Raw genomic sequence first — 19,714 nt, 5'->3', positions numbered from 1 at the left:
CAAAATTGTCACTTTACGGCATCTCCTTATATAATTCATTCCCATCACAAAAGTCTTTCACGGGTTTTAAAATAAGTTTTCAATATGTATTAAATGTATTATAGCAAAGGAACTGAATGTGTCTGGGGTTGAATAACTTATTTTAATAGATATTGGGTAAAGTAAAAAAAGTAAGGAAGATCTATCTTTAATCATTGCCTTTTTTTCTGAAAACTATCAAACAGCAAATTAATATTAATCATTTGCTTTGAGTTTAAATTAAAGTTGAATTTTTTAGAATTAATCCTCTCTGTTAGTCTCTTCACACACAAATCAACAAAAAATCTGTTTCAACATGAGAAATATAGGAATGCATACATATGTGTGTGTTGCATGAATATACATGTACATATACATCTGCATATAATCTAAGAATGCAAGTCATCATCCATAGTTAAAATTCTAGTCTGTACTCATAATATAATATTATATAAAGATTTTTAAAACTATTGCTTTCTGAACCACCTATAGTGGACTGACTCATAATTACATTAAGCTACATCATGTTAGGGGTCTATGCAATGTGAGAACTGGATTGCATACTCTTTTAATTTGTTATTATCCACCTCCATTCTAAAACCACCAAAATCAGGGGTGATGGGTAATTAATCTAAGTACTCCTCTCCTTCTTTCCACTGTCCCTTCCCTATCATTTCTTTTCTTTCTTGCCCAGTTATCTATCAGAATATAGTTGCGGTCAGTGACGTGCAGTCAGGTGAGGCAAGTGAGGCACAGCCTCACCGCTCTCATCATGAAAAGAAAAAAAATGTAAAAGGAAAAAGCTGAGCTAGTTGCTGCCTCACCGTGGATGACTCTGCTTAACTGTTAAAAAAAGCCTCTAAAAAAGCGCCCTCTACTATGAGGCAGGAGAACTGCATGCCTCATCTAATCTGACTTTAGGCATTTTATGATCACTCGAGCAGAGTTAAGCAAGGGTTAAAAGCCTAAAAATTCCTGACGTAGTTGAGGCATGCAGTTCTCCTGAGGCATGCAGTTCTTCTGCCTCATAGTAGAGGGTGCTTTTTAGAGGCTTTTTTTTAACAGTTAAGCAGAGTCATCCAGGCAAAGAGCCATGCTGTAGCACACACATTTTCCCCCAGCCTCTTTCTTTTGGAAGGCTCGGATCGGCTCCCCTCCGGCTTCTCTGCCTCTTCTCTCACCCAAGCCTGCCAACAGGAGGTGAGTGGGTGGGCTTCATTGCGTTCCAGGCATTTCCCACCCAGACAGCAGGCTGCATTTGCAATGGTGGAGGTGTTTGGGAAAGGCATCAGGGGAATGGGGTGGTGGTGGCAGAGGAGCTGCTTTCAAGCCACTGGAAACGATATCCAATCCAACTTTTGTGTGTGTGTGTGTTTGTTTGAGAGTGAGTGAGAGAGGGAAGGGGGTAGGAGAGATAGTCCAATCCAACTTCTGTGTGTGTGAGAGAGAGAAGGGGGGGAGGAAGGGAGAGAGGGAGGAAGGAGGGGAAGGGAGAAGAAAAAGAAAATGAAAAAAGGAAACTTATTTTGCAAAGGATAAAAACAAATGCTGTCATTTTAAATCGGAACTGAGCATGCCTGGCTGTAGAATTCTGGGAGTTGAAGTCCACAAGTCTAAAAATATTTGAAACCCACCACTGTGTCAGTGCCTCACCAGCCATAAACCTCACCGCACGTCACTGGTTACGGTAATTTAATTGCTTTAGTGATAAAATTAGTTCAATTTATCATTCCAATTTATGATAGTTTTCCTGATGTATTGTTCACTCATAAATAAGTATTTTATTAATTGCTTAGCACTATACATTGTTTTTCAATCTTTCCAACTTTAAGGTATGACTGGGTGGGGAATTCTGGAAGTTGAAATCCATCCACCTTAAAGTTGCCAAGGCTGAGAAACAATGGCTTGGTATGTTGCATCACTATGAAATATTCAACAAACCATGATTTAAAATTCCAATCAAAATGAGAATCTTGACTCTGCAAAAAGCAGGTATAAAAGTTTCCAATACTTTTTCTTGCCTGCACTGAGTAATGCAGTATGGAGCATGTGAGTCTGAACCCACTGTATATTGTTTCCGCTAAAACAGGAGAGGCTGGTTTCCCACAAGAATAAGGAATTTTATCCTGGATTAAAGGCCCCTGGCAGAATGAAGTGGAACAAAATGTCCTTCTTTTCTTCCTTTTCCAAGTCTTGTATCAAATAAGTCACAGAGTTTATCATGTTTCGCTGAATAAGTCAGGTTTGGCTGGCTTCATATAACACCAAGCTATAAATCATGAACTTCAACTGCTGCTTTATACAAAATGCTAAGCTAAAGTTAATGCATGCCTGGGATCTATATCTAAAATAGCAGAGGAACCTAAAAATGTTAATTGACAGGTCCATGAACATTTTTCCCCAAGTTTTTCAGAAAGGTTTAGGAGTTCTTTTAGACACACACAAACAATATCTATGGAGATCCTCAGTCATCCAGATCATGGTTGTCCCAAAGGTGCTTTTTCAAGAGGCAACAACTAGACTTTCTGGTTTTTCTTCAGAAGCTGAAGAAGCTTCTTGGATGAGAAGGAAAACATCTTCAAAGAAAAACCAGAAAGTTCAGCTGCCTCTTGAAAAATGCACCTTTGGGATACACACAAACAATACACACAAACCATGTGTTAAGCCTGTTTTACAACTTGAATCACAGTTTCTGTATGTTTTCTATTTCAAAGTGATAGGAAATTATTTTAAGCTCAATCTGAAGTGACATATAGGTAGCCCTCGATTTATAACCATTCATTTAGCGACTGTTTGAAGTTACAATGACACTGAAAAAAGTGACTTATAACCAGTCTTCACACTTACAACCACTGCAGCATCTCCATAGTTAAATGATCAAAGTTTGGGTATGTGCCATCTGTCTGTATTTACGACAGCTGCAGCCAACTGGGAACATGTAATTGTCATTTGCGACTTTCCCAGCTGGCTTCTGACAACAAATTCAAGGGATGAAGCCAGATTCACTTAATGACTTCATGATTCTCTTAACAACTGCATTTAATAATTATGTCCAAAAAAAGTGTCATAAAATCAGGCAGAACTCACTTAATGACTGCCTTGCTTAACAATAGAACGTTTGGTCTCAATTGTGATCATAAATTGAGGACTACCTGTATAGTTCTGAGGTTTTAATTTGTCCACCCTTGTACTTAATAAAATGGTGGATGAGGGATTTGTAAACTTTGTAATGAAATTTGATCCTAACCAGCAAAGAATTCTCTGTACATCTTGCCAGAAAGAACTAGAAAACCAAAACCAAAAAGAGTTATCTAGGTTTCCATATAGGGAAAGGAGACTACGATTACTTCACTCAGGCAGAAGCATGCCAATTTCTTGTTGTATCCTTATTTTATTTGTGTACCTTATTATTTCTCTTCTTTTCTTTTCCTTTTTGTGTTTCTTTTCCTTTCTTTTCTTTTTCTTTCTTTCTTTCTTTCTTTCTCTCTTTCTTTTTTCTTTTCTTTCTTTCTGTCTTTTTCTTTCTTTCTTTCTGTCTTTTTTCTTTTCTTTCTTTCTTTCTTTTCTTCTTTTCTTTCTCTTTTTATTATGCTTTCATTTGATTCCCAAGCAACATCAGAAGCAACTGTAAGTCATCCTTAAGAGTACATATTACAGTATTTTCACTCTTATTTTGACACAGGATACAATCTGATATCTGTCAGTGGCATACTCAGGTGACCTCAAAAGGAATCCATCACTTATTCTCTCTCTCTCTCTCTCTCTCTCTCTCTCTCTCTCTCTCTCTCTCTCACACACACACACACACACACACACACTCTGCAGGCCCTGAATACTGTCTTCCAAACTCAATCCACTTTGACAAGCATGAGAATTTTATTGTTTTTTTCCCCAAATTGGACTTACTACCCTGTACATGCCTGATCTCTGAAACAATCCCCAGCTCAGGGAGCTGTGGGCAGCCTAAACAGTAATTAATTGATGGTGGTAACAGCTAAGGGAGGAAGGCTACATAGGAAGTGGGTGATGGAGGGACATCCCTATAGTCGACACCTGTGGTCCAGCATGTTTTTGAATGTTTATTGCTTTACACTCTTGTAGAAATCACTCTTATAAGAAGCATTCTTCTGTATGCTGTATACAGTATGTAGCATCATATGCCAGCATTCTGCCTATGCTAAGATAGAGTGCATCTACTGTTATTTATTTGTTTATTAAATTTGTTTGCCACTCATCTTGCTTCAAAGGGACTCTGGGTAGCTTACACTAAAAACAATAAAACCAGAAAAGATATTTCTAAATATAATACAAATAGAATTATTTAATAATCTTATAAATAAACTACATTCCTTTTTATTATTACTTTTGCAAAAATTTTGTCCCATAATAAAAATATTAAAATTAAAGAAAAATAAATAAAACAGAATTTTCCCTGACCAAACTAGTCAGTTTTGCCTTTCTCATTAACTCCGTCAATTGTATAATCCTATCTTTCACTGTGGATATTTCATTATTCTTCCAGTAAAAAATTGCATTCTAATTGTTTAAATGACAATCGGAGGCCACCTTGCAAAGAAAAAAAAAAACATGGTATCAGGCATCTAGAGCAGAATTTATAGCAGAATTCCTTATGAAACCTGAAGGTCTGCAGTTTTGAGATTTAGCAAGATAAACATTTTCCACTCCAAAGGTTTGCTAATTTAGCAGACTTATTGATGGCCTGAATAGAAGCAGAGGTTCTCCTGCTGCAATACTGCTACCAGACTGAATGCAAAAAGAAAAATCCAGCTTTGTTTATTATTTAATTTAATTACTCCAAATTACCCTGGTTGGTTTACATGCTTGAAAAGCAAGAACAAAACAAATTAGGAAACAAATCACAGCCATTCAGAAGGGAACAGAAACCAAATCAAAACAAAAACCACATCCAACCCATCAGTCACCCTGTCCTGCAGCCAGGTTTTCAAAGATTTTTAGAATATCACTTGGTAGAAGTCATAGAGATCCATGGGGAGTGGGGGGGGAGAGAAGCAGATATCACAACAGAGAAAGCACATTTCTTGGGCCCAATAAAACACATTATTCAAGCGCTCTCTTTTGTGCCATGGGGCCAGAAAAGCAGAACATATTTTGAAACCTTCCACTTTTATGATGATGCTATTCAAGACAAAATTAAATCATGAGTAAGTTTGCTTCCACTAAAGAATACTGCAACTGGGGAACCTACTATACCTGCATAAGGTAGCTAAATGAGAAAGCTATAAGATTTCTATGACTTTATAGAAATGAAATTATCCAGCACATGGTGAATGTCAACCTGGAAGAAGCTATGCAGATGATAACAAAGCTTGAGAGGGCCAGGGGCAACCCAGGGCTAAGATCAAGAAATTTAAATGAGCACTAGCCACCCAAATTAATTTGAAAAAGGAGGGCTAGTAAGAACCCAGGCAAGAAAACTTTATGTCATCATTAAGGCACTATATTCTACCGATTTAAGGGCATGAGGGATACTTATTGGGCAAAAGATACATAAAAGGGGCAGGATATTTTGACAAGATTGCTAAGTGCAATCAATGTAAGAATATTGAAGAAATTATGTTGTATTTGAACAATGAGAAAAAGTGCAGAAAAAATAGATCCAATGATCACTTATTTGGGGGAGAAATTGTAAACATGTATGTTTCTACAAACTCACAGGAAGTATCTTTGTAAATCAGTGACTGAGAGGTATGCATTAAAAGCTAAGTCAAAAGCTCATAAAGTTGTGTGAAGAGGAAGGAAGAGAAACCTATCAGAAATACCCAGGGAGTTTACTTCTAGGCCAGTGGTCGGCAAGCCGCAGCTCGCGAGCCACATGCGGCTCTTTACACACTTTAATGTGGCTCTTCTGTGTGCCGGGCGCCCGCTCCCCTCCCTCCTCTCGGGCACTTCAAAACAAGCGCCTCTTTCCCTTTTTTTCTTTTTGACCCACAATGATTAGGGAGGATCCTGAAGTCGGGCGGGGACAAGAAGCGAGGAGGCAGAAAAAGAAACGGAGGCTAAGGAACTTCCCCCCCCCCCCGCCTCCTCCCAGCAAAAATCTAACCGGGGAGCCGGGCAGGCAGTAGCAAATTGGCCGATCACGCCGCATGATCAGCTAATTTGCTACTGCCCGCCGGCTCCCTGATAAGATTTTTGCGGGGGGGGGGAGAAGCTCCTTGGCCTTCGTCTCTTTTTCTCCCTCCTCGCTTCCTGGGGCTCCACCAATGGGGGAGCAAGGCCCGCCCAGCGCCAGGCTTTGGGCTAACACAGAGGTCTGCAAAGTTGGCTGTTTTAAGACTGGTGGACTTCAATTCTCAGAATTCTGGGAGTTGAAGTCCACCAGTCTTAAGAGCCAATTTTGCAGATCCCTGCCTGGGCTAATATGATTGATGCCCTTGGTGGACTTCAACTCTCAGAATTCTGAGAGTTGAAGTCCACCAGTCTTAAGAGCCAATTTTGCAGATCCCTGGGCTAATATGATTGATGCCCTTGGTGGACTTCAATTCTCAGAATTCTGGGAGTTGAAGTCCACAAGTCTTAAAGCTGTCAGGTTTGAAGATCCCTTGGTTTTTTTTTCCTAAAGGGTTAGGGATGCAAGGATCTTGTAACTTGACAGCTTTAAGACTTGCATGCTTCAAATGCCAGAGTTTATTGAAACTAAAAACAGTGTACCATCCTATGTATTTTCAGTTTTAAAAATGTGGCTCTCAAAATAAATTTCAATCATGGTTTTGGCGAGATTTGGCTCAGTTGAAAAAAAAGGTTGCCCACCACTGTTCTAGGCAAAAGGGGCTGAAATCATTTTGAATGCCACAAGATTAATACTGCATTTGAAAATGATTCAGGCAGATACTTCTAATTCAGGGGTGAAATTCAGCATGTTCTGACAGGTTCTGGAGAACCGGTAGCGGAAATTTTGAGTAGTTTGGAGAACCAGCAAATACCACCTCTTGCTGGCCCCAGAGTGGGGTGGGAATGGAGATTTTGCAATAACCTTTCCCTGGAGTGTGGTGGGAATGGAGATTTTGCAGTATCCTTCCCCTGCTACGCACACAGAACCAGTAGTAAAAAAAAATGAATTTCACCACTGCTCTAATTCATTACATTATAAAGAGAAGGAAAAGGAGGTAGAGCACAATCTGACTTGCAAGATTATGCTATAACTAGCCAATCTTAATTTAAAAGTATGTTTAATTTCCTGCAGAGTTGATTTCCCGCCCTGATTCACCTAGCGAGGCTGACAAGAATGGGTTTAGAATCCATCTATAAATATTTCTAGGGCTTGCTTCATCTTCTGTTGCATTGCCTGTAGATCAAGCAGCAAAGCTTGATATTGCCAGTAATACTTTAGAGGCAGTACTCAAACAATATTCAAAATACATGCTACTGACAGTTGAGCAATCTTATGGGCTCAGAAGCATCTATTGCAGCGCCCTAGTGTGTCATGAGGAAGTAACTCTCCATGGTGCTTGCCTAACAACCATAAGTTTCCCTCCAATAAACTGCTCCCTATATATTCTATACAGCTAGAATGTCATTGCTGTGATTTACAAAGTAAAGTCACACTAGAATAGATGTACTAAGTGTTGGCTGGCAAAGCTCAAAAGGAGTGTCTTTTCTGCTATGGCACTACCTTATGGCACTTAATTCCATTGTTCCACTTGAAATTAGACTATTCCTTCCTGGCCTTTCACAAAAACTTGGGTTTATGCCTGTCCCTGCTGCTTCAAAAGTATGACTGAGAACATAGTTTTTATTTTGTTTATGGTTATTTTCAAGTGCTCAGCTTTTATGTGTTTATATTTCATATTTTGTGTTTTATTTTATTTTTTAAATTTTATTTATTAATTGATTCAATTTCTATAGCTGCCCATCTCAGTCAAGTGACTCTGGATGGCTTGGTTTACAATTCTAAAAATAGAAAACAGTTAAAACAATAAAAAAACAAATATTTGTTTTACTCTATTTTATTGTAAGCTGCCCAGAGTCACATACATGAGATACATGGCTATAGAAATCAAATTAATAAATGGGAATGGTTGAAACACAACTACAGAACAGAAACTGATGTCCACAAATAAGATCAATGCTCAAGAAATGTGATACATATATTCATAGACCTATAAAAGGAGAGAGATATACTTGTAATGAAATAATTTTACATTTTGGAGATGCTGAGGTGTTTTTACTACCGGATGCTTCTTCTGGACTCTGGTAGATTAGAAATATCCAGATTTTCCTACGTTCATTAACTCCTATTGAAAGCTTTCATTTGAAATATTGTATTTTGGAATTTATATTACTAGTTGTTCCAAAAGGAAATGTCTGCACTCCTTGAACATTAGGAGGGAATTTCAGTTTTCATGGATTATATGTTCATCTACAGCCTTACTGAGGATTAACATGACCACAGATTGTTTGAAGCAATAGTTCTCTAGGATGAAATATAATCTTCATGCAAAATATCATCAAGGCAAAACATTTGTAGTAAAAGATGCTTAGTTTTTAAAAGAAGCAGAGATGTTTTGTTCAGAGAAGCAAACAATATTAAATTGAATATAAAATTATTAGCCCTCACTCGCATCCAGCGCTGATTTTTTTTGCCTATCACAGGCAAAGCCTAGTTCTTGATGGTGTCCAAATTATTATCTCTACTGGGATATTATAAGTACCAGAAAAAAATGTAATGAGGCCAGATCATAAAACAGAGAGCATGCAACACTAGAGTTTTGAGAGTCAAATCAAGGTTTTAAAATATTTTGCCCAAAAAATAATCTTCATTTGAAAAAAAAAACTGACAATCATACATATGCCAAATAGATCCTAGATAACAAATGAAGCTGTTATTTCTGAACTTAAAAGTCATAGTTATTATACATTATGTTTCCAGGCATCTCGGTATTGCAAGTATGGACAATCTTACTATCTACATAATAATATCATCATCATCATCATCATCATAGCCATTGTCTGTCCACTGCAGGATAAAGACCTCTGTAACATGTTTCCAACCAATATGGTCCTGAGTTTCCTTTTGCCAATTGGGCCCACAATACTTGTTGATGTCATCAATCCATCTTGTTTTACGTTTCTTTCGTGATGCTTTTTATCTAGTGGGCTCCAGTCTATAACTGCTTTGTCTACCTGCCATCAGTTCTTCTTTCTATGGAACCACACACACAAGTCCCTTCACCTTGTTAAGGCCCTGATCATAGAAGACACTATATATTGGCTATATAAATGTTTTAAATAAAATCAAATAAATTATAGCTATGATATGTTTTTAAAATACAGTAGCTAAATGGGAAAGTGTTGATAATCTCTTAACAAGTAGTACCCTACATGAAAAGCATTTGCAATTTGCAGTGAAGCATATTTTACTCCCATTATAACCAACTCCCATTATCCACAATCTTCAAAGTTTCTTCTCTCACAGGAAGATGAATTCTTAGTTCTATTCCGTAATAAAGCAACGCCCATCCATGTCATAAGTACAGCCTGCTACAACCAATGATTGACAGCTATAAATCTAAGTTATAACTTTTGAAAGAATGTATTACTTGGCTGGTTTTAAGTAACTCTATGTCAGTCTTGCCAATTCCTGCCAGTTCTCACCATCAAAGGCTAGAGAGGAGAAGGGTGGACAAATGGTCAGAGTGTGTGTGTGTGTGTGTGTGTGTGTGTGTGTGTGTGTGTGTGTGTGATGGAAAATAGGGAGGAGGGAATGAAAGATGATGAAGATCAGAGAAGCCTGTAACTGACTTGTATCAGAGGCACCAAGGCCATGCATCCCAAGAAAGGAATGTGAATTGTCCACAACATCTCAGTATTCTCATAACATCTTGGTGAGCTCTGATTGGCGAAGCAGGGATTTGTCACAAAGGAAAGGGGAGAAGGGAATCTTTTCTGTATATTTTTCATGTGGGAAACTATAGAGTTAGCCTGACTTTACTGCAATCAACTTCCTTAGTAAAAGAACGATTTGTTTCAACCTAATGGAGCTGAGAGTCTTTCTTTCCTAAGGGACCACATTGGGGCAGGTCTGATACTCTATACAAAAACAATCCAATGGTTCCACTTCAGTAACAATCATAGAATGTTTAATTTGCAAAATTGTACCCAAGAACCCAGATGCAAATTAAATTAGATCAGAAGGATTTGTCATAATCAGTAATTAAAAAGAACAGTAGCCAAAAAAAAACCTATTGTGAAGACTAACACAAGTTCTATCAGGAGGACCAAAATAAATGTGCAATTTCAGTTAAGTAACAGCCCTCACATTTATAGAGAAATCCAGAATGAACTGAGATACACTTGCCAACAGATCAAGTTAGCATCATCCAAAGAAGACAACATTTGATCTCCTGAATCAGATTAATATTCTGTTGGGTAATGCAAAGCTAATAATGAATCATGAGAAGCACCGAGACAGAAGAGAGAATGACAAGTGACCGAGGAATGTAAAACAAGCAATGAAAGCTCCAATATTAATATTACATGATAAAAATATCTGTGGAATAGATGACATTAGAAATGTGTGTACAATTTTAGTATCGCCCAAGATATTGTCACTGTCTTTAACCTAGTGGTAACATGTCATATAAAATAATTATATGAAGTATAAGCTTCCTTTTTTCAGGATGATACACTGACTTTTAAATCAAAGAGTCAAATTTTACCCATTAAAAACAGGGCTATGGATCCTCTAATGTTCCTAATATACAGAGAGGGAATATTTATGCAAAAGGGAGGTTAACCCAACCTTATAGTGACATTACCTCAGCCCCATGTCTTTGCACCCTTCAGAGGAAGGGGAAAAATAATTTTGAAACTTGCACTGTGACTAGGACTGAATGATGAAACCTTAAATATTTGTTTATAGGATAAGATAGGGAAACAACAAAGCTTTGTATTTTTGGTGAAAGTGATAAGCTATGAAACCATAATTGAGAAAAGATTAAGAAACATGGCAAGACATTAATTTGTGGGACATCATTTCAAGGGATTTAAGATTAATATTTTCAGTTTATTGCTTCTACCATAGTAGTTGTTGATCCAATTAAATTTCCTTAATTAAGTTTCAATAATGAAGTTTAAAAAATTGTTTATAATGATTTTTCCCTATTTTTAGAAAAATATTACAAGAATATTGTGTAAAGAATTATAAAATAGATTTACTAGTCTAAAGTATGTAGTTTTTGATTTACAAAACTGTCACTTAACAACCATTGTGGTTACAACAAAATTTTAAAAATGGTACTTAGATTCAAAGTTCCAACATCCCCCCCCCCCCCAGTTACATGATTGCATTTTTAGGTGCTTAGCAACTGGCCCACATTTTCAGCTATTGACAGCATCCCAAGTAAGGGTGAAATCCTCCCAGCTCACAGCTAAGCCGCGCAATCACCAGAAGCTCTTTTCTTCACTTTTTAAAGCATTTTTTCACTTTTTAAAGCATTTTTTCACGGCAGGGAAAAATGCTTTAAAAAGTGGGGAAAAAGGTTGGCCACGCCCACCCAGTCACATGACACTCCACCACCAACCCACACCCACAGAACCAGTGGAGGGAAAAATTAGATTTCACCACTGATCCCAAGTCACATGATTATAATTTCTGTCTCTATTTTTTGCTGGAAAAATGGCATTTAGCTCCAATTTACAGTAAAAAAAACACAAAACACAAGACAATGGGTACACTTATCAACCCTACCATTCACTTAACCACTGTCACAAAAAAAGTCATAAATTTGGTCACAACCACATGTTGACCAGCTTAATGAACAGCATATGCGTAATTTGGGGTTCAGATCCTGTAATACGTCAATGACTACCAGTATATCATTATTGTTATAGTTATTTTTAGTACTTCTTAATGGGTTTTATTAAGATTAAAAGATGAAGTTTTATTATTTGTAATAGATAAAAAATGAGATATATGATAAGGAAACACTTCCCCATTTTCTTTTTTTTCCCTTTTTGCAGTTTGCTTTGTTTTTTCTTGTTTATATTTTCCTTAGTTTGTATTAAATTTTTATCTAATTTTAATTAGATTTAATTTAGTTTAATTTAATTAATTAGTTGAATTAAATAAAGAAATAATCTAAATTTTCCATTTTAATCCAAAATATTCTGAAAACAAAATAAAACATGCAATCTCAATCCCAAAAAAATTGTCTACTCTGTTCTGTGTGGCATTAAGCCAGATTCTATAATCTCATTCTGGAAACAGAAAGGCAGGTTACAGTCAGTCTGGTAGAGGCATTTTATTGAATAGAACCTGGAAGGAGAGCATGAAACAAAATAAAAACGTTAAGCTTAACTGACTCAAATTATGTATCTCTTGATATATATATATATATATATATCAAGTGGTATGGATAGTGCTGCTTCTTCCTCCAATTTGTTCCCATAACAATCCTGTGAGAAAATTGCCTAAGAAATATAGACTTCTGTGATGGAATCTCAACTTGAACCTGGGTCTCTCTTATTTTACCTTTATAAACTACCCACAGTATTAGACTGTAGTGTAACTTGCTAGAAAAGCACTGGATTGATTATAAACTATAGCTCAGATTAACAGGCAAATTAAGTGACCTTTTTCTTGAATTAATTTTAAATGCTTGTACAATTTGCATGCCACTTTCTGCAAAAAAAAATTAAATGACACCACATGGTTCCCCAACTGACTACGTTTTGCACAGTCACTATGGGTGGCTTTTCTACTAATCCAGACTTATTGCATCCAGCCAGGCTACATAAAAGAAATAAAGGGAATTCTAATCTGAAACATATGCAGGCTATTAGCTTTCACATCTTCAGTAGTGAAAAAACAATGCATTTTATACAATTAACAAGATTGACTATACACATTCTATCACAATATAATGTCTGCATGTGTCAAATTAAATTCATACCTCATCAGAAACTAAATATTTGACCCTTGTGCCACAGAAACTACCAATGAGCCATCTTGGTAATTCTGATTATAATAAAACTGCTAACATTTTTTAAAAAGCAGAACAAAGCAAAATAGAAAAACATTCTAACATGGTTTTTAAAAAGCACCTTAGTCTAAGTCTAGGAAGAAAGCAAGACAGGGAAGTGACACTCCCAAGCAAAGCAGACAAACAGATAGCAGACATGATAAATAAAAGGGACAATAAGTAAAAGATGTTTAAGAAAAGGATTGTGAAGGTAAGAAATTAGAAGGGTATAAAAGATAAAAACATTACTGCTCCTGAAGCTTTAGTCCAATCCAGATTCATTTTCAGTCAAACGTGATGGAATATCATTTTACCCTGGAGTGCCACAGAATATCTCTGAAGGCATCCAGTTCATAACAGAATGACCTCCCTGCTTGGAACAGATGATGAATAAATGCATATGTAAGTATATACAGGAATATCTGGAAGTTATACTGCATGCTACACCCCTTTCTCCATCTGAGGGCAGAAGCCACAAATTCTCTCTTACCCAGTTGCCCCCCTGTTGGAAATAAGGCTTCCAATTGCTGGGATGATCACCATAGAGGACAATGTAGCGTGTCACCCAATTGTAGGTATTGAAGGTCCCCTGAGTAGCAATGGTTTTTATATGTGCTTTCCTTGTCAGATCAATCTGGAGCCATGGATGCTTGTCTTGAGGATCTGGTGACCAACCACCAGCACCTGTACAGTGTAATATAAATAGATGAGAGACTAATGAAAATATATAATATTTTGCTTTTCTTTTAAAAAAACAGAAAACAAATAGTTGTGTCCATCCAATCCAGCAAGCCCCAATCTGGGGGATGGGGAAAAGTTTGGAAGGACCTTCCTGGATTTCTATCATGTGCCATGGAAGTATGGTGTATAGCCATGATGGTGAACCTATGACACACATGCCAGAAGTGGCACTCAGAGCCCTCTCTGCTGGCATGCGTGCTGTCGCCCCAGGTCAGATCTCCGTGGTGTTTCTTTCATGAGCTTCTGTTTCCCTGCAAACCACGAAACAGAAGCTCACGAAAAAAAAAAAGATCTTACCTTTTGCCGCACTGCCGGTGTTGGGATGCCCTGCCTCCCACCGGCCAGCTGGTCTTCAGGTCTCTGCTGCGCATGTGCACATGTCCGTGCATGTGCGTGCACATGTCCACGCATGTGCATGCTCACACATGTCTGTGCATGCACACGTTTGCGTGCATGCGTTCACCTTTCAATTTGGGCATGTGTATGCGCACACAGTTTGGCCACTCGGTGTCTAAAAGGTTCGCCATCAGTGGTGTATAGTAAAGTGCCAAAGTCATCATTATCCACAATGAATGATGTCAAAGACACCATTGTCTTAACCCCATCAGGTTCTGGAAAAGAGAGTCATGGCCACAAAGTGATTCAGTTCTTGTCTGGAGGTTCTGGGTCAATAGCAGGCAATCACAATGTAATGATTGATCAAGTATCCTGGTATCTTCTGCTTGATTGCTCCTGATGTAAGCAACGCAACTAACCAAACCAGAGAACCTTTATCCATGGCTTGTTTTTCATTAATTCCAGACCATGATGCCAGGTTCACATCTCCTCACAAGGCAGATTTGCAAAAGATTTGTCCTTGGTTCCCAATTCAGGCTTTCTAGGAAAACAATGGAGCCAGTTTAGTATAGTGGTTAAGGCATCAGGCTAGAAACTGGAAGGTCATGAGTTCTAGTCCTGACTTAGACACAAAGCAAGCTGGGTGACCTTGGGTCAGTCACTCTCTCCCACCTCTAGGAAGGAGGCAATAGCAAACCACTTCTAAAATCCTGCCAAAAAAAAGCAGCAGGGATTTATATGGGCAGCTGCCAGGAGTCCACACTGATTTGAAGGCACAAAAAAAAGAATAGCCATACATCTCAATCTAGACATAATGCTAAAAAATTGTAATTCAGAGATGGAGGCTCCCTGATTTGTTTAGCTAGGCCCAATGTCAGAAGAAGCAAAGCAAAAGTAGCTAGGAAACAACTGCTAGGAAATTGTTTTTGGAAACCCTCAATCCTAAAAGGCTACATTTTTGTCTTATTATCATGCTTCACTAGCCCTATGTCAGGGGTGTCCAAACTTGGGAACTTTAAGACTTGTGGACTTCAACTTCCAGAATTCCCCAGCCAGCATGGCTGGCTGGGGAATTCTGGGAGTTGAAGTCCACAAGTCTTAAAGTTCCCAAGTTTGGACACCCCTGCCCTATGGGGATTGTGACTTTTGCACATATATGGAATTAAAAGGATAGATTGTGTCATCATGCTCTGCTTGTGAACGTCCTTTGAACTTTCTGAAATTTGTAATATGGAATTAATTTAGCTGTAGTTAAATGTTAAACTAGAGAGAATTCGGGGGGGGGGGGGCAGGAATTCTGCCTGTTGAACTTACCATAAATCCGACCAAACGTAGCAGCACGGAAGATGCTAGAATGAGAGGATGCACCGAGGTTCCAAACATAGAGAGGGCCAACCAATTCATAATCACAGCGACCTACAGAGGAAAGTGGGAAGAAGTCATCCTTCTAGCCAAGCCAGGAGCCAGCTAGGTTGGGGATGGGTGAAAAAACCAGGCTGCAGGCAAGATTGGGAAGTTAAAATCCCAGAAAGTGGCGCTGTGTTCCACTCCCATTATTGCTGCCAAGAAAATACATAAACGTGTCCATGAAATCAGTAGGTGTCAAGCTCAACTTGAAGGAGACTTCACTTTTTAGTCTGTTGTTACATTGCATTAGGGTATAGATTTCCACAAGAAAGAAGCATGCCCCATATAATACTTTTTGAAGAAATAAGTCGGAAGAAAACCAAAGTAATTTGGTGTAAAAGCAAAGGTTTGTGGCTGTCAGTCATGGTGAAACAACAGAAATATAACAGCAGGCTGAAATTCCATCCGGCTATTCAGTTCTGTGCTGTCCATTGCTCCCTCCCTCCCTCCCTCCCTCCCTCCCTCCCTCCCTCCTCTTCCCCTAGTTGTTTTCCCTTGTCCTCTCCCACTGCAGAGAGTGGCTGACACGCCCTTGCAGGCTCCGCTCTTGCCTTTATCTGCGGGAGAGCAAAATGAGGAAATCTTTTCTCATCCCTCCCTCCTGCTCATCTATGAGACATCAGAACAAGTAGGCAGCAAGGTGTTATCATGGAGAGAGAAAGAGAATAACGGGAGATGGACACATGTGAGGGGTTCAAGCAAAATGTACAGTAAATGAAGGACACAAGTAGGTGGCCATCTGATCCTTCTGCCACACTCTAAAAATTTGCTTGAACTGCGTAGAATCGAGTCCTCTTCTGCAAAAATGGGCACAGAACTCTCCTTCTTCCATCAAATCCCTTGAAAGTGAAGTAATGCAAAGTCAACAGATGCTTGGTAAAAGGAAGAAAAGAAATGGTCCAAGAATGTTTACCATTTTGCAGAGTTTGGGGAAATGAGAAGAGGATGGAAAAGGGAAAAACTGCCACTCAAGGCTCAAGAATCGGCCTTTGTAACCAATATTGATAAAGAATTCACAGCCCTCTTTACCAAACCAAGTTCTTTTGGGATTACACCTAACACTACAAGTACCACCCTCCATAACTAGCGCAGGTGATGGAAATTATAGCCCCAGGCATTTGACAGACGTCACTTGCTGCAAAAGGCCAGGAGTCGAATAGAAACTGATAAAAGGTGTGCCCCAACATTCCAGGGATGATTTTCAGGAGACCAGGGTCTTGCAAAAAACAGGGTCTTTATCTCTTGTAAAAGAGAAGAAGGAGTGAGGGCAAGCCAATATAAAACCCTGGTCTCCTGCAAATCACCCGTGGAATGATTTTGGGGGACACCTATTATCAGTTTTTATTGGCACAGGAGAGGAACAAGGTGAGGAAACAGCATTACTGAAAAAGTGTCCAGGCCTTTCCTAATGTTTGACTAGAATGTATCAACCTCATTCCTGAGTCCCACTCCGTCAGCAACCAGGAATCCTCTCCCCCCCCCCCCCATTTCCCCGCCCCGAGATCAGGCTCCTTGCCGAACTCTTTGGCAGAAGAGGGAGGAAGCAAGATGTTCTTCAAGGGAAGCCTCAACCGTATTTCGGGTCCCTTCAGCAACCTAGCGGAGCAAGATCTTTGAGGCGCATCCCCCCAGTTGGCGCAAAGGCAGCATCCCCAACTGCTTCAAATGCGCCGCAGTCACCCCTGCGCTAGGGAGAGACGCCCGAGGCTCGTACCCTTCCCCATCGCAATATTTCTTCCTTCACGCCCGGCCCGATACTTGCTACCGCCGCAATGCAGCTAAAAGCAAAGGCGCCTTGTCCTGGGACACTCACGCTTGAACCAGCTGCAGTTGTAGAGATGCAGGAAAGCCGCGAAGAGCAGCACGAAAAACTGCCGGCTGCCACCCATGGTGAAGCTGCAAAGCCGCACGACTTGCTCCGCTCTCAGACGCCCGGCCGCCTGGCCGCTGGCCCACGTGTGCTCCGCCAGCCGCCGCCTCCTGCCCCGAGCAGCCAGACGCGCGCTCCACTGCGGTGGTGCGCCTGCGTATACCTACCAAGGGATACCTGGAGAAGTAGGCTAGATGGCGATCGAAGGGCGCTCTTCGTCAGCATTATCTTCGAACCAGCCTGTAAGGGCTTATTTATAATATTTATTTCATGTACTATTTTTCTCTACAAAATTAAACTTTCCCAGCTTCTGTGTAAGGCGCCCAGCTTAATGCCCTCCCAGTAAGTTGCAGTTTAACTGTCATCAGTTTAATCAATACAGTATTATATTTGGAAGCAGAGTATTATGTGGAAAACTGGAAACCTCCTATATATTTTTGCTTTGCCTTTCAGAGAATTGCTCAAGGTATATAGAGCCAGTTTGGTCTAGTGGTTAAGGCACCAGACTAGAAAGCAGGAGTCTACCAGGTCAAATCTCACCTTAGATGTCAAAAGTCAGCTGGGTGACTCTGGACCAGTCACACTCTCTTAGCCCAACCCACCTCACTGGATTGTTGTGGGAACAATACGAGGAGGCAGGTGTGTGCAGAATGTTTACCACCTTGAGTTTATTTTTATTATTTTTACAAAATAATAAAGGTGGGGTACAAATTAAATTAATAAAATAAGTTGTGTGTCTGCCTCCCAGTTGTCTCACAAGTCCTGCGAGAGAGAATGAGAATGACCCAAAATCAGTTGGTGAACTTCTATGGATGCATTAGGAGCTGATGCCAGTCCAAAAGCTCAACTATTACCTGGTGTACCTTCACCTGTCAACTTAACTCATTATTAATTCATTGAAAATGATAACATAAACATGGAACGTCCCTCCTGACATGAATAGTTTAAGCGAGAAGGTATATCAAAAACTAACAAACCTTCAAAGCATTCCACCTGGGAATTTTGAAAACTTTATACTGATATCCCTTCATTATTTCACATGTAATTAATCATATTAGAGGGGACTATCTAAAAAGGAAGGTGGGGAAAATGATATGTAAATCAAACTTTTAGGTATTTAATTAACTGATTCTTCTATCTATCCCAGGGGTGTCCAAACTTGGGAACTTTAAGACTTGTGGACTTCAACTCCCAGAATTCCCCAGCCAGCCATGCTGGCTGGGGAATTCTGGGAGTTGAAGTCCACAAGTCTTAAAGTTCCCAAGTTTGGACACCCCTGATCTATCCCGTTGCTGCTATTCTTTTCCATCATATTCCAGGTCTTATGCTTTATAATGAAATAAGGTCCAAATTATAATGCGAGTGTGTCACATTAATATTTACTTTTAAGAGGCCAACATTAATGGGGAAATATATTCTTCATAAATCCAGAAGTGCTTTCTCACAGATTTCCTACAATGATCAAAACTTGTAGTCCTGGCCAACTCATTTGAATTTTTAGCATCTTTAATGTCACTTACTTACTTATTCATTCATGACAAATACTCTTTCCATTTTATAGATAGAAAAGGCTATGTCCCAAAAGTGCTTTTCCAAAAGGCAACTGGACTTTCTTGGTTTTTTCTTTGAAAACATTTCACTTCTTATCCAAGAAGCTTCTTTGTTTCAGTTCAGGGGGAAAAAAGTCCAGTTGCCTTTTGGAAGGCACCTTTGGGGAAACCATGATCTGGATTATAGAAAATCTCCACAGTCAAACAAAGGCTATAAAGATGTTCTATCTGGCTGTGTACACTTGAGTCATCATGGTTTGTTGAGTTAACCCAATTTTCTAGGTTTATGCAACACAAAAGATCACTATCCAAATATAAAAGTTCATGAAGCAGGCTAGATTAAAATATGTTCGCTAGTGTTGAATATGCCATGGAAGTCCAGTCATATTGATATATTAGCAACTTTAAAACATGATCCAAAAATGTACTCAGAAGTAAATGGCACTTACTTCTGAGTACATTTTTGGATCATGTTTGAAAGTTACTAGTATATCAAGTAAGTGCCACTGAAATGGATTGGATTTATGACAATTGAAGGGATTGCAGCCTTCAGTTGGTTTTGCACACTGTTCTAAGCCATGTTTTGTTTACATGTGTGATCCAAATTGAAATTTATTCAATATAGGCAGTCTTCAATTTACAATTTCCATTGTTAATCAAGGCAGTTGTTAAGTGAGTTTTGCTCATTTTACAACCTTTTTGGCATAGCCGTTAAGCAAATCACTGCAGTTGTTAAGTGGATCATGTGGTCATTAAAAGAATCTGGCTTCTCCCATTGATTTTGCTTG

At 39.0% G+C, this 19,714-nt stretch overlaps 1 protein-coding gene across 1 annotated transcript in view; it reads right to left on the bottom strand.

Moving 5' to 3' along the window:
- CNTNAP1 (contactin associated protein 1) overlaps positions 1-17,468 on the bottom strand; it is a 51,829-nt gene extending 34,361 nt beyond the window's left edge. The window contains exons 1-3 of the mRNA XM_081931877.1: positions 17,320-17,468; positions 15,414-15,515; positions 13,513-13,706 (exon numbers count right to left, since the gene is read on the bottom strand). Of these exons, the coding sequence (XP_081788003.1) occupies positions 13,513-13,706; positions 15,414-15,515; positions 17,320-17,395 (372 nt within the window). The 5' untranslated portion in view covers positions 17,396-17,468. The remainder of the gene's footprint in view (positions 1-13,512; positions 13,707-15,413; positions 15,516-17,319) is intronic.
- Positions 17,469-19,714: the final 2,246 nt, after the last annotated feature.

Source organism: Natrix helvetica (genome assembly GCF_964273705.1).
Source record: "Natrix helvetica genome assembly, chromosome: Z".
Taxonomy (NCBI): Eukaryota; Metazoa; Chordata; class Lepidosauria; order Squamata; family Natricidae; genus Natrix; species Natrix helvetica.
This window is presented reverse-complemented; position numbering and strand designations above follow the sequence as displayed.